General features: G+C 38.3%; 1 protein-coding gene and 1 pseudogene across 18 annotated transcripts; both read right to left on the minus strand.

Annotated features, from left to right (window-relative positions):
• Window positions 1–5,914: 5,914 nt before the first annotated feature.
• On the minus strand, window positions 5,915–6,704 carry LOC126586045 (uncharacterized; annotated as a pseudogene).
• LOC126586025 (disease resistance protein RPV1-like) lies at window positions 5,915–14,609 on the minus strand. Of its 18 annotated transcripts, none has more exons than XM_050250713.1 (8): window positions 14,473–14,609; window positions 13,809–14,070; window positions 13,637–13,671; window positions 12,861–12,933; window positions 11,008–11,710; window positions 9,814–10,921; window positions 9,434–9,712; window positions 5,915–9,302 (listed from the first exon to the last, which is right to left on the minus strand). In XM_050250713.1, the coding sequence occupies exons 5-8, from the start codon at window positions 11,529–11,531 to the stop codon at window positions 6,708–6,710; spliced, it is 4,506 nt and encodes a 1,501-aa protein (XP_050106670.1). In that variant the 5' UTR covers window positions 11,532–11,710; window positions 12,861–12,933; window positions 13,637–13,671; window positions 13,809–14,070; window positions 14,473–14,609; the 3' UTR covers window positions 5,915–6,707. The 18 variants fall into 18 exon arrangements, with proteins under 18 accessions (XP_050106670.1, XP_050106675.1, XP_050106673.1 ...); XM_050250718.1 differs by lacking the exon at window positions 13,809–14,070 and adding an exon at window positions 13,251–13,313 and having other exon boundaries at window positions 14,473–14,555; XM_050250716.1 differs by lacking the exon at window positions 14,473–14,609 and adding an exon at window positions 13,251–13,313 and having other exon boundaries at window positions 13,912–14,461.
• Window positions 14,610–15,245: the final 636 nt, after the last annotated feature.

The raw sequence follows: 15,245 nt of genomic DNA on the forward strand, positions 1-15,245 counted from the left end.
TCTACCCCTTCGGCCCTGAACCTCTGTCCCGTAGTCGCATCTTCTAACCGGAGCGTCAGTAGGCCTTCTTTGCACATGTCCAAACCACCGTAATCGATTTTCTCTCAGTTTTCCTTCAATTTCGGCTACTCCTACTTTACCTCGGATATCCTCATTCCTAATCTTATCCTTTCTCGTGTGCCCACACATCCAACAAAGCATCCTCATCTCCGCTACACCCATTTTGTGTACGTGTTGATGCTTCACCGCCCAACATTCTGTGCCATACAGCATCGCCGGCCTTATTGTCGTCCTATAAAATTTTCCCTTAAGCTTCAGTGACATACGACGATCACACAAGACGCCGGATGCACTCTTCCACTTCATCCATCCAGCTTGTATTCTATGGTTGAGATCTCCATCTAATTCTCCGTTCTTTTGCAAGATAGATCCTAGGTAGCGAAAACGGTGGCTCTTTGGTATTTCCTGATCTCCGATCCTCACCCCTAACTCATTTTGGCCTCCATTTGCACTGAACTTGCACTCCATATATTCTGTCTTTGATCGGCTTAGGCGAAGACCTTTAGCTTCCAACACTTCTCTCCAAAGGTTAAGCTTCGCATTTACCCCTTCCTGAGTTTCATCTATCAACACTATATCGTCTGCGAAAAGCATACACCAAGGAATATCATCTTGAATATGTCATGTTAACTCATCCATTACCAACGCAAAAAGGTAAGGACTTAAGGATGAGCCTTGATGTAATCCTACAGTTATGGGGAAGCTTTCGGTTTGTCCTTCATGAGTTCTTACGACAGTCTTTGCTCCTTCATACATATCCTTTATAGCTTGGATATATGCTATTCGTACTCCTTTCTTCTCTAAAATCCTCTAAAGAATGTCTCTTAGGACCCGATCATACGCTTTTTCCAAATCTATAAAGACCATGTGTAAATCCTTTTTCCCATCTCTATATCTTTCCATCAATCTTCGTAAGAGATAGATTGCCTCCATGGTTGAGCGCCCTGACATGAACCCGAATTGGTTGTCCGAAACCCGTGTCTCTTGCCTCAATCTATGCTCAATGACTCTCTCCCAGAGCTTCATTGTATGACTCATTAGCTTAATACCCCTATAGTTCATGCAATTTTGTACGTCGCCCTTATTCTTGTAAATAGGCACCAAGGTGCTCTTTCGCCACTCGTTTGGCATCTTCTTCGTTTTCAAAATCCTATTGAAAAGGTCAGTGAGCCATGCTATACCTGTCTCTCCCAAGGCTTTCCACACTTCAATCGGTATATTGTCTGGGCCCACTGCTTTTCTATGCTTCATCTTCTTCAAAGCTACAACCACTTCTTCCTTCCTGATTCGACGATAAAAGGAGTAGTTTCTACACTCTTCTGAGTTACTCAACTCTCCTAAAGGAGTACTCCTTTCATGTCCTTCATTGAAAAGATTATGAAAATAACCTCTCCATCTGTCTTTGACCGCGTTCTCTATAGCAAGAACCTTTCCATCCTCATCCTTGATGCACCTCACTTGGTTTAGGTCCCTTGTCTTCTTTGCCCTTGCTCTAGCTAGTTTATAGATATCCAACTCTCCTTCTTTGGTATCTAGTCGCTTATACATATTGTCATAAGCCGCTAACTTAGCTTCTCTCACAGCTTTCTTCGCCTCTTGCTTCGCTCTTCTATACCTTTCACCATTTTCATCGGTCCTATCCTTGTATAAGGCTTTACAACATTCCTTCTTAGCCTTCACCTTTGTTTGTACCTCATCATTCCACCACCAAGATTCTTTTTGGTGTGGAGCAAAGCCCTTGGACTCTCCTAATACCTCTTTTGCTACTTTTCGGATACAGCTAGCCATGGAATCCCACCTTTGGCTAGCTTCCCCCTCTCTATCCCACACACACTGGGTGATTACTTGCTCTTTGAAAATGACTTGTTTTTCTCCTTTTAGATTCCACCATCTAGTCATTGGGCACTTCCAAGTCTTGTTCTTTTTTTCTCACTCTTTTGATATGTACATCCATCACCAACAAGCGATGTTGATTAGCCAAGCTCTCCCCCGGTATAACTTTGCAATCCTTACAAGTTATACGATCCCCTTTCCTCATTAGAAGAAAATCTATTTGTGTTTTTTACGACCCACTCTTGTAGGTGATCACATGTTCTTCTCTCTTCTTAAAGAAGGTGTTGGCTAAGAAGAGATCATATGCCATTGCAAAATCCAAGATAGCTTCCCCATCCTCATTTCTCTCCCCAAAACCATGGCCACCATGAAAACCTCCATAGTTGCCTGTCTCTCTGCCCACGTGTCCATTTAAATCTCCTCCTATAAATAACTTCTCCGTCTGAGCAATTCCTTGCACCAAGTCTCCCAGGTCTTCCCAAAATTTCTCCTTCGAACTCGTATCCAACCCTACTTGAGGTGCGTACGCACTAATCACATTGATGAGTTCTTATCCTATTACAATCTTGATTGCCATGATTCTATCTCCTACCCTCTTGACATCTACAACATCTTGTGTCAAGGTCTTGTCCACAATGATGCCAACACCGTTTCTCGTTCTATTTGTGCCCGAATACCAAAGCTTAAACCCTGAGTTTTCTAGATCCTTTGCCTTAAGACCAACCCACTTAGTTTCTTGTAGGCACATAATATTTATCCTTCTCCTCACCATAACTTCCACTATTTCCATAGATTTTCCCGTTAAGGTTCCTATATTCCACGTTCCTAAACGCATTCTACTCTCTTGAACTCTACCCTTCTGTCCTAACTTCTTCACCATCCACCGTCTAATAGGATCAAAGTACTTCTTTTGTGTGTCCTGTGTAAAGTTGATAGGAGCATATGCTCCCAAACAACTTTGAGTGGAGTCGTTCGAAAAGAAGTTTCTATGGTCCCCTTGCTCATTTAACACTGCATCCGGGTGCCGATGGAGATACAGCGACCCTTGCTCACTTATCACTGTGCTCGGGCCACACAGCGCGCCACTTACGGGTGACGTCCTAGCTTTAGTGCGATTTCGTTCTGGATTCATTGTCATAAGGATTCGACGTAACTGTGGAGTGCCAGCTGTCGACTACCTGACGCCCTCCCCCTCCTCCTTTATCCGGGCTTGGGACCGGCAATGTAAGATAAACTTACACAGGCGGAGTTAGCCTTGCAATCCCATAAGGAGACAAAAAATCAAATGTTCAAAAAGACTCAGATTATAAGGTTCCTATTGTGAACAAATCGTCTCAAGATTGTAATGATAACAGTCACATCACTGTTCAGAAGTCAGCCCTGCGATTAGCTGAACCAAATTCTGGAACAGAAAATGCATTTTGTGCAATTGAATGTGCAAAAGGCAATGAATTGGATTTGCTTCCAATAGTTGAACTTTGTGCGGAAAGTGGTAATCTTAGCATCAGTAATGTAATAGGCAGCTCAAGGAATCTAAACTCTGAGTTGCAAAGTGGAGCCAAAGAAGTTGCTATTTGTGTAGATGCTGGTGTTGGTGATAACCACCATGAATCCAGTAATAAACAGTCCGAGGTATCTCTTGACACCATGGATTGCTTGGACAAGCAAGAACCATCTCAAGAGCACAGATCCAGGAAATTGTCTGAGGCATCTTTTGGCACTGTTGGTTGCTTCACAAAGCCAGAATCTTCTCTAGAATTTCGGGACCTGAATTTGGGATTTGGAGAGCGACTTTTTATACTTTGTAATAGTTTCAAAAGCTCTGATGTTAATGCTTCCAAGCATGTGGGTGAAAGGATAGATGCTCTTCAAATCAGCGGTAGTAGTGTTTTCAACAGTTCTGACATTCGTACTTCTGAGAATGTGGAAGATACAATTAGCAAGGATCTTGTTCCAAGCAGAAAATGTGAGCTCAAGGCAGCCAACAACCACTCTGATATTAATAGTTCTAAGCATGTGGGCGATGCTCAGGATTCTTTTCCAATCAGCGGTAGTAAGGTTTGCAAAAGCATTGGCACCTCTGGCAATGTGGAAGAGAGAAAGGATGTTCTTGCAAGCAGCGGTGGAATTAGAAAACGTGTCCCCAAGAGAGCAATCAACCGCTCTAAATTTGATACTTCTAAGCATGTGGAAGATGTGAAGGATGTTCATCCAATCAGCGACAGTAATGTTGACAAAAGCTTTGGTACTTCTGAGAGTGTGGAAGAGAGGAAGGTTGCTTTTCCAAGCAGGGTTATAATTAGAAAACGTGGACTCAAGATAGCCGACAGCGTCTCTAAAATTGATACTTCTAAGCATGTGGACAATGCACTGGATTTTCTCCCAATCAGCGGCAGTAATTCTTGCAAAAGCTCAGACGGTGCGACCTCTGAGAGTGTGGAAGAAAAGAAGGATGTTCTTAAAAGCAACGTTAAAATCAGAAAAGGTGAACTCAAGAAAGCCTGCAACAAAGATAGTTTAGCTCATGATTTTGAGTTTGGCGATGATGGTGAAACTGATGATACTAAAAGAGAAAACAAGATTCTGTGGAGTATTCTAACGGCCAAGTTGAAGCAGTTGAAGGCGGCTCAACAAACAACAGTGACAAGGTTCTAGCTTTCGGTCGATGCTCAAGCTCCTCAGCATCTACTCTAGGAAAGAGAGTCATTGCAGTTGACAGATAGCTTTTCAAGTTTTCGTTTAGTTGAAGTTAAGGATCAACCCGCATTCCTGTAAAAGCCAAGTACTACGGCTTTTCAGCTTGTCGTGGTGTTGCTGACCGAAGAGCTGAAAATACACGCATGAAAGCTGCCGCGTTCTTGAACTTCTTTCGGTAGCTGTTTTCGAGTTGCATGGAGTGGAGTGGAAGAATGTAACGTTTATGCATGCAGAGTGATGACCATTTTTAGGTTAAGCTCTGATTTTGGTTAAAGATTGCAGTTTTTTTTTTTTTAATATGTTCCCAGGATTTGTGAATCTTTTGAATCAGGAATAATGAAATTATAATCTTGCTTTTTGTACTGCAGTTGTTTGTGAGGGTGATGCCTTTACATTGCACGTTGAAAATGTGAAAAGGTAATGACATCCAAATCAATGATCAAATTCTGGTTTAATTTATGATGTAATTGACCATTTGCTCAATTCCCCATATTTCATTTGTACAGGCTCGTGGCACAAGTGATTAAAAGCATTTATTTTTGTACATGATGAATAGCATCGTGTATATATTCTTTTTCCCATAAGCAGCTTTTATGGAATTTCATTCATTTTCTACATTATTAACACTGGTCTTTATTTAATTTCACAATGTACCCAAATGCAATTCAAAGTTTGGAATTTGATATATATATTGATGTGGGAATTCAAAGCTTTTTCAGTGTTTAGCTTGTTTATATATTTGAAGGAGTTAATGTTGGATGCAAAGATCATAGAGCCAGTAGGGATGGACATAACATTCTTCGCAGGGGCGAAGACAAACAAGAACTTTTTTTTTTCAACAGTATTTTTTTATACATATAAAGATCCACAGTCCAAACAAAATTACTGGAAGATAAATTTGATAGTTCATCACCAGGCTGTTGTACAGTACATGGCAGATTATGAGGCCAAGAAAGAAATTACATCGTTTCAAGCACTGAAGCAGAAGAATAAGCAGATTTTTCTTTGTTAGTGTTAGATTTATGCATATGATCCAACTGACTTTACAGTGAACTGAAATGAAAAACTATTGCAGTGAGAAATAAGCAGATTTTTCTTTGTTAGTGTTAGATTTATGCATAATATTTTAGATTTTGTAAGGAAGAAGAATTGGAATTGAAACTTTGGCTTTTGGATTTTCTGGGAAGAGCAACGAATTTCGGATGAAATAATCTTAAGCATCCAAGTAGTTTTCCCAAAAAAATAAAAAACCATCCAAGTAAGTTATTTTATGAGATGCTTACACATTATATGAGCTATAACACATCCAAATAAGACAACTATAAAACTGAAAGTACAAGTAATTTGCAAAAGTGTTTATACGTCAACATTCGTATCCCTTCGCCTTTCAATAAACATAGTCATCTTAATATAGCTCATGGGATTGAGTACATTGATTAAGATGGTGAAGCAATAGAGACAATGAAGCTGATGGGTTAAATCGATGGTGACTGGTAAGAATGCCTTGTGCGGATTTGTTTTGTATCCTTGAAACTAGAACTTCCAGGTCCAATTGGAGCTGCCTCATCACGATATTCATGTGTTCATTTCAAGATTTTTAGTGTTTGTTTGAGTTCTTCTAAATCTTGTTTGTATAGCAAACGAGCCCCACACTTCTTCACTGTATTCGATTCTGCTTTTACACTCTTTCCAAAAGCACCAAAGTAAGTTTCGAATAAAAACTGTTCCCGATGAAGACACATAGAACAATCCAAACATAATACCCAAAGGTGTTCTGACATGAGAGACCCTATTCCGTAGATCAAACTGTAACCGCTAGAATCTGCAAGTATATGGAACACATCGCAATCAGGAGGGGCAAGTGGATTGGCCAAGTTTTGCTTAGGTTCTTGAAAAACAACACAAAAGGCAATCCCCAGCCAGTCGGTACATGATGGCGGAGGAAGATCCACGTTTACTGAATGTCCCACACTTTGATTACTAAACCACCCTGGAATTTCACTTCCAGGGATTACAATTCCAGGGTATAGAATTTTGGAGCTCTTACGAAATAATTCGAACTGCGGAAAAAAACAACAAAGTTCATTTTTGCAGTAAATTGTAGAATCTAAAATCAACTATTGACAGAGAGAGAGAGAGAGAGAGAGAGAGAGTACCTCAGTTCCATATTTTAGAATCGTTGAGCGTATCGTATTAATCCAGCCTTCATCTTGAGCCAATGCAATGTTATTCAGGCAATCGAAATCATAACAAAATGACTTCTTACCATCAGCACAGGTGTAACTTCTCATCATCTCGGATGGATCTAACAACCTTTTTAAGGAAGTACAATTGCGTACATTCACCCACAAAGAGCGCTCTGATGGAAGAGGGGGCAATTCTTGAAGGCTTTTGCACCTATCGAGATCAAGATGCCGAAGCTTAGAAAGGCATCTAATGCTTTCAGGTAGACTGACGAAATTATTTCCACTAAGATACAATACTTCCAGAAAGGACAAGCAGCCAATATCATCGGGGATACCCAGTTCATAGAGTTCACAATCTCTTAGATATAACCATCTCAAAGAGCATAAACGAATTAGAGAAGAGAACACCAAACCCCAACGAGGAGGATTAGAGAAGAGATTTTTGCAATTCGATAGATGCAAAATTTTAAGGCCAACCAGATGTCCAATTGATGAAGGTATTTCCTCGATCGCACTACCACTTAAGTAAATCGACTCCAAATTCTTCATCTGCTCTCCAAATTCTGGAATCTTTTTCAAATTTTTGCAATTTTGTAGACGCAACCCCTTAAGGCCAACCAGATGTCCAATTGATGAAGGTATTTCCTCGATCGCACTACCACTTAAGTCAATCAACTCCAAATTCTTCATCTGCTCCCCAAATTCTGGAATCTTTTTCAGATTTTTGCAATTACGAAGATGGAACCCCTTGAGGCCAACCAGATGTCCAATTGATGAAGGTATTTCCTCGATCGCACTACCACTTAAGTCAATCGACTCCAAATTCTTCATCTGCTCCCCAAATTCTGGAATCTTTTTCATATTTTTGCAATTACTAAGATGCAACTCCTTGAGGCCAACCATATGTCCAATTGATGAAGGTATTTCCTCGATCGCACTACCACTGAACCTAATCGACTCCAAATTCTTCATCTGCTCCCCAAATTCTGGAATCTTTTTCAGATTTTTGCAATTATCTAGATAAAACTTCTGAAGGCCAACCAGATGTCCAATTGATGAAGGTATTTCCTCGATCGCACTACCACTTAAGCCAATAAACTCCAAATTCTTCATCTGCTCCCCAAATTCTGGAATCTTTTTCAGATTTTCGCAATTATCTAGATAAAACTTCTGAAGGCCAACCAGATGTCCAATTGATGAAGGTATTTCCTCGATCGCACTACCACTTAAGTTAATCGACTCCAAATTCTTCATCTGCTCCCCAAATTCTGGAATCTTTTTCAGATTTTTGCAATTTTGTAGACGCAACCCCTTAAGGCCAACCAGATGTCCAATTGATGAAGGTATTTCCTCGATCGCACTATCACTTAAGTCAATCGACTCCAAATTCTTCATCTGCTCCCCAAATTCTGGAATCTTTTTCAGATTTTTGCAATTATCTAGATAAAACTTCTGAAGGCCAACCAGATGTCCAATTGATGAAGGTATTTCCTCGATCGCACTACCACTTAAGCCAATAAACTCCAAATTCTTCATCTGCTCCCCAAATTCTGGAATCTTTTTCAGATTTTCGCAATTATTTAGATAAAACTTCTGAAGGCCAACCAGATGTCTAATTGATGAAGGTATTTCCTCGATCGCACTACCACTTAAGTTAATCGACTCCAAATTCTTCATCTGCTCCCCAAATTCTGGAATCTTTTTCAGATTTTTGCAATTTTGTAGATGCAACCCCTTAAGGCCAACCAGATGTCCAATTGATGAAGGTATTTCCTCGATCGCACTATCACTTAAGTCAATCAACTCCAAATTCTTCATCTGCTCCCCAAATTCTGGAATCTTTTTCAGATTTTTGCAATTATTTAGATAAAACTTCTGAAGGCCAACCAGATGTCCAATTGATGAAGGTATTTCCTCGATCGCACTACCACTTAAGTCAATCGACTCCAAATTCTTCATCTGCTCCCCAAATTCTGGAATCTTTTTCAGATTTTTGCAATTATCTAGATAAAACTTCTGAAGGCCAACCAAATGTCCAATTGATGAAGGTATTTCCTCGATCGCACTACCACTGAACCTAATCGACTCCAAATTCTTCATCTGCTCCCCAAATTCTTGAATCTTTTTCAGATTTTTGCAATTATCTAGACGAAACTTTTGAAGGCCAACCAGATGTCCAATTGATGAAGGCATTTCCTCGATCCCAGCCCCAATTAATTTAAGCCACCGCAAATTCTTCATCTGCTCCCCAAATTCTGGAATCTTTTTCAAATTGTAGCAGTCATTAAGAGAGAGAACCTCAAGGGAATCCATTTCAAACTCACTTGGGAGGCTCTTAATGCTTTTGCAGCGATCAAGACACAAAGATTTAAGTCTTTTGAGGGCTGCAATAGACGGGTGGATCTCGACTAAATTATCACAATACTCAAGTTTCAACGTCTCAAGATTTGGAAGACTGCTGAAATCTGGAGTACTCATCAATTTCTTGGAGTTGCTAAGATCGATATATTTCAAGTTGGGCAAGTCCTGTACAACACCGATAAGGTTCAGATCATATGTTTAGCTTCTACAACCTTAATGTTTATTCAAAACAATAAATAAATAAATATATGATAATTTTGTAAGTTAAATAGCATTTATCCAATACAACTTCTTACCATTTTTCCCTCCCATAGCCGAACAAGTTTGCTCCCATGCATATCGAGTTGAGTAAGAAAACGCAGTTGAAAGTTGGTTGGAAGAAACTCGGATGGATAGAAACTCCAATTTATAGTTCTCAACAAACATGGAAGAAATTCGGGGCATGAAGAAAAAATCAAATTATTGAATTCCAAAAACCTCAGTCCATGGAGCTTATAGAAGGCTTCCCAATTCCATTGGCGTACCTCCTCTACTTTGGGCAAGCATAAGGATATTGCTTCAATTGCTCCCGTACCCTAACAATTAAGAAAAGAGGACAAATTAATTTCACATTCATGTCTACTATAGTGTCTAAAGAAATCACATCTTCTTTCAAACTTGGTATTTAACTTCTTACCGTATTGGTCGTGAATATACGTATAATGTCCTCGTAAAGCCACAACCTACTGCGTAGACCAGGCTCTTTAGACTCGTCACCAACAATTTTCCATGCCATTTCTTGTATCAAATCATGCATCCATATGCAATTGTTGTGACCTTGACAGAGGAGAGACTTCTCAATTAGAACATCTATCACAATACGGCTAGAAATTCCAAAAGAATTATCTAGTATTTCAATTACTTGCCCTGTGTACTTCCCTTTGTGGAAACATGCAACATCGAGAAAAATGCTCTTTTGCATCTCTTCTAGTCCATCATAACTTATTTTAAGTTGATCGAAAATTTCTGGCTTTGGAATTTTTGACAAATTATGCCGTTCGCTACTCCAAGCACCTAGCCCTCTCTTAAACAAAGCCGACCCCAAAATTTGAAGAGCTAATGGAAGGCCACCAGCATGATTAATGAAATACTTGGACAGTTCCAAAAAATCCTTCTCAGGTTGGTCTTTTCTGAAGGCATGCAGGCTAAAGAGCTTCAGTGCTTCGGCATACTTTAACACCTTGACATTATGACATAATGTTATGTCATGCTCCACCAGCAGACGTTCATTTCTAGTTGTAATGATAATTCTACTTCCCATGCCAAACCAATCTTCCTTTCCAGCTAGTGCTTGTAGCTGGTTTATTTGATCCACATCATCAAGTACAAGAAGAACCTTTTTGTTGCATAAGCATTTCCTCGTGTAAATGATTCCCGATTGTTGGTCACTAACGTTTTCAATATTTTCTTTCAAGATTGGGGAAAGAAGTTTTTTTTGAAGACGAACAAGAGTACGCTCTCTTCCAGAAACCTCTCTAACGTTTTCAAGAAAGCAGTGAACTTCAAAATGATGGAAGATTTTATCATAAACTAGCTTAGCAAGAGTAGTCTTGCCTACGCCACCCATCCCAGTTATCCCAATAAATCGAACATCATTTGCATCATGAGCTAACAGCAAACTTAGTTGCTCGAGAGCAGAATCAGTTCCGACTAACTTCTGTGAGGAATCTAATAGCTTGCATGTAGCAGCTTGCACTTTCCGCCACACACATTTGACGATGTCATCAATTAGCTGTCTTTCAGACCTGGAAGGAAGAAAAGTATAATAAGTTAACCAAACAGGGGCACCAAAGCAAGAACAAGAACGAAACATTCAAATATGCATGCTTACTTAAAATTCTTCGAATGCCACCCCGAAATTTTCGATACTTTTTTCAAATCAGATCTCCACTGGGTCACCTTCTTTTTGTCTTCGGTACTAATGAACTTTTCTTCATGCTCAGTGAAGGCTTCGGCAAAAGACGCCCTCTGATTGCCTACGTCAGATGGATTTGTCTCATAAAAGACCGGCAGAATAGATTTCCTCGCTTCCATGCATTGAACAATGTTTGTGAGTTCGTCCAAGCACCATTTGGAATGAGCATATTTTGGAGAGAGAACGACGATTGCTGTATGCGATGCTTCGATTGCACTCAGGAGCTCTGGAGAAATACTTGTTCCTCTTTCAAGCTCTCGATCGTCATAGAAAGTCGTAATTCCTTGGTACTTGCACAATTCATGGTATAAATGAGATACAAAACCCCTGCGGGTGTCTACACCCGTGAAACTCAAAAACACATCATACTTCCATCCAGGAGCTAAATCATTCGAAAGAAAAGATGAAGAGGCTCTTTGGGTGCTCCAAGTCAATGCCATCAGAAAAAACAGTTGCTGTAAATCGGGTACTGCAAACAGTAACCGAATGAACAAGTAAAACGATAGAAGATCAACTAGAAGCAGAGTTTCACTCTATTCTTGATTTGTTCTTCTTTGAGAGCAGACCTTCCAACCCAACAACCATTTGCAGATATAAAGGTCCCCTGTTATACCAGCACCTATATTATCCAAATGTAAACCAATTCTTAGCTAATTAAGTGAGTAAAATTATTGACAAACAGAGTTTAATTAGTTATTTATTTATGTGTGTGATTAGAACCCCAAAATAGACTATAAACAAAGCAAGGTCCACCTACAGGCATGCCAGTTTAATTAGTTAAACCCCAAAGATTAGAAAACGTAGTTAACAAAAAATTAGGCATACACGCTTTCTTTGTGATAACTATGGATGTAAGTATCTAAATCTAGCTTTCATAGACCCTCTATCTTTTGAACAATGAGCAATTGAACAGTGCCAAGCTTTTGATAATTATAAACGTATGCATACAAATCTTTTTATAACAATGGGCAGTTCAAATAACGTCCAGATTCTTTTTCAATAAAACTATTTAGACACACAATATCAAGATATTTGATGACATATTAATAGATGTGAGCTTTACAATTGCATATTGGACTAATCTGTATCTTAGAGTTTGTCACTAAGTGTGTTAGTTTTGTGTGTCTAAATTTATGGCATCACTATTTCGATTAATAAATTGTCTGCATAGTGAGTCTGATAAAATGATATATTATACAAGTCACATAATTAAGTAGCTATATTAAACATTGAGTAAAGAAAAATGTTCAAGCAACCCATTATCTGTAAAGGACTATCCTTTAAATAGCTACAATTGGCAGCACCGATGAGGCAATTTGAACCCCCATTAAGAGGACTGCAGAACACATAGAACCCATTGAACTAAAAGTATTTTGTTTCCTCTTTCCTGCATCTCAGAAATTTTTATGCCTTGAAGCACAGAAATACAAAGCACCCATAGCCAAAAAACAGTTCCAAAGCCAGGAATAGATAACCCATTAAGGAAAAATGATAAAGAAAGCAATTAGGAATAAAAAGTTGTTTCATTTGTAACTGATCATTCCTTATACATTTAGTGTATTAGTACTATATAACTGAAAGCACAATCGAAATTTATCAACAAAACAATCCTACAATTTAAACCATTCAAACTTAAACCAATCATAACCCCAAACAACCAAAGTCTAGGGAACGAAATCCGATACGCATAGTACATAATTCATCTCTCTCTATGCGTAAAACATTTAAAAAAATCAAATGCCAGTTATTAGAATGGAAAGTTGAAGTACCTGGGCAAGCTTTTCTTTTTACCCGAAGATCATGTCCGCTTGCTCTAAATAACAATTGTCATCTCCACTTTCCCTGCATTCAGAATATCACCACAAGGGCACTTATATAAGGGAAAAAACATGTGCATCCAATCACCAAAGTTTACATAAATTTGTCACAAATCCACGCCACTGAGTTACACAATAGGATGTTCAAAATCAAAGCAGTTAAGAGTCAGTGTACACATGAACAATTAAATGTTAGAGATGGAATGCAAAATCACGTGGAATGAAATCATCAAATCCCAAAAGAAAATGTTTCAAAGCATTCTTGTGAAATCAAAATCCAACAACCATTTGATTAGTTTAACACAAATCATTATGAAAACAATATACAATACACACACATACCCATCCGACTTTTTCTTAATTTCTTGAATTTCTTGACTATGTTTCCTTCTTGATTATATTTCTCTATCAATGGAAAAATGAAAAACAAATAAACAGTTAGGGGTTGAGAAATTTAACCTATATTACTATAACTCAACTCTACATAATTTAATTTACTTTTAAGAAGGAAATCACAAAGCAAAATGAAAAATCAAAATGGCTCATATTTAATTTACTTTTAACCTATATTACTATAACTCAACTCTGCATTTCCAGAAGTTACATTATGAAATTTTACTGAAAGTAAATAGTAATAGTTAATACCTCTCAGAAAGCTCCGTAAATTCTCCTTAGACAAATTATGCAAGATTAGGTAAAAGATAAAAGAAAAGGTAAAGCAAGTTAACCTTGGAAGGCTCATTGCTGGTTCCGAAGCTGATGCCTGGAACATATTTCAACCATCAGAAAAATGAAATACATTTTTTTTTTCTAAGATTAGGAGAGAAAAAAGGCTGAAAGTGGAAAATCCTAAAAAATTAGAAAAATAAAAGGCCAAAATTATAAATCTGGAAAGAGTACCCAAAGATAAGATTTTCCGCCAGATTCGCGGGTTTTCAGTGAGAGGACGTTCTCGTTAGTAGTTTCTTAGAGATCAGAGGAAAAATAGAGATGAAAAAAATACCCAGAGAAGGAGCGGAGGAGATGCTGTCCAACGGAGGAGGAGGAAGGAGGAAGGAGGGAGGAGCCTGGATGGGGAGATGCTGTCGAACGGATGAGGATGTTTCGTGGTTCTGAGAGGGAACTCGTGAGATTCGTTCTGGAAGCAAATTGAACCTCCTTCCTTTTGCAACGATGACCAGCTTTAGATTAGAGTAATGTTTTAAAAATTTTAAGAAAAAAAAAATAAAAATTTGAAACCTCAAATCCTTGTATGGTAATTACAAGATGCAATTTTTATTTGTAACTATACAATCAGATATTTAGTACAAACACATATTTGACAATTCAATTTGATTTGACAGTCTTCGATAACTCAGTTTAAGCCGTTAAATCATATTCAATTACTGAAAAATGAGCTATACAAACAAAAAACAATAATCTACGACCGAGTAAACAAAAATGAGCGGAGAAAAGCAAATAAAAACTTTAAATCTTATTTTGGTAATTGAAAATGTAAATTAAGCAAAAGAGACTAAGGACTTAGAGAATTACTAAACAAAATACAGGATCAACACAAACTTACACAAGTAAAGAGAAGTGACAAATGGCAAAACAAGAAGCAAATAAATCACACTGACAATTCTCTCAGCGAGGTTGTAGGAATGTAGGAATTCAGAGAGGTGGAGTAGAAAATAAATGGGAGAGAAATGGACAGCTGCATAATTATACTGGTAATGAAGGTGGTGGGGATCACACGGTTATTTCTTTGACGAAGAAAAGTTAGTAGGACCACTTATCTAAATAGGAGTAAAAGAACTAAAATTTTAGGATGATCCATGGTGAATGTGTGAAATATCGAATATCTCATACCCTCCGTTAAAATTCCAAACAATTGATCGGCCCTAGCTAATGCTTACTGTTGGGTTTAGGCCATCTCCAACCGATAGCTGGCCAGAGGGCTCGTTTTAGCCCTCTGGCCCTCCAAGATTCTCCAAGATATTAATATTTTAATGAACAGTACATGGCCATATTTGCCTCCGTCTCCAACCGAGGGCCAGAGGGCCAGAGGGCTCGTTTTAGCCCTGTAAAAAAAAACCGTCTCCAACCGAGGGCCAAAGGGCCATAGGGCCAAACATAATTTATTATTTAAAAACTACAACTTAATTTTATTTAAAAATCATGTTGGTTAGTGTTGTATAATTTTTATGTCGGTTAATGTTATTTAATGTTGTTTCATATTGTTTAATGTTGTTTCATGTTACTTAATTTAATTTAATGTTGTATAATGGCTTAGGAAGTTATAGGAAAAAAATAGAATTTAAAAAAAATATGAAACAAATTTTGTGAAATAGAAGT

Source organism: Malus sylvestris, chromosome 10 (genome assembly GCF_916048215.2).
Source record: "Malus sylvestris chromosome 10, drMalSylv7.2, whole genome shotgun sequence".
NCBI lineage: Eukaryota > Viridiplantae > Streptophyta > Magnoliopsida > Rosales > Rosaceae > Malus > Malus sylvestris.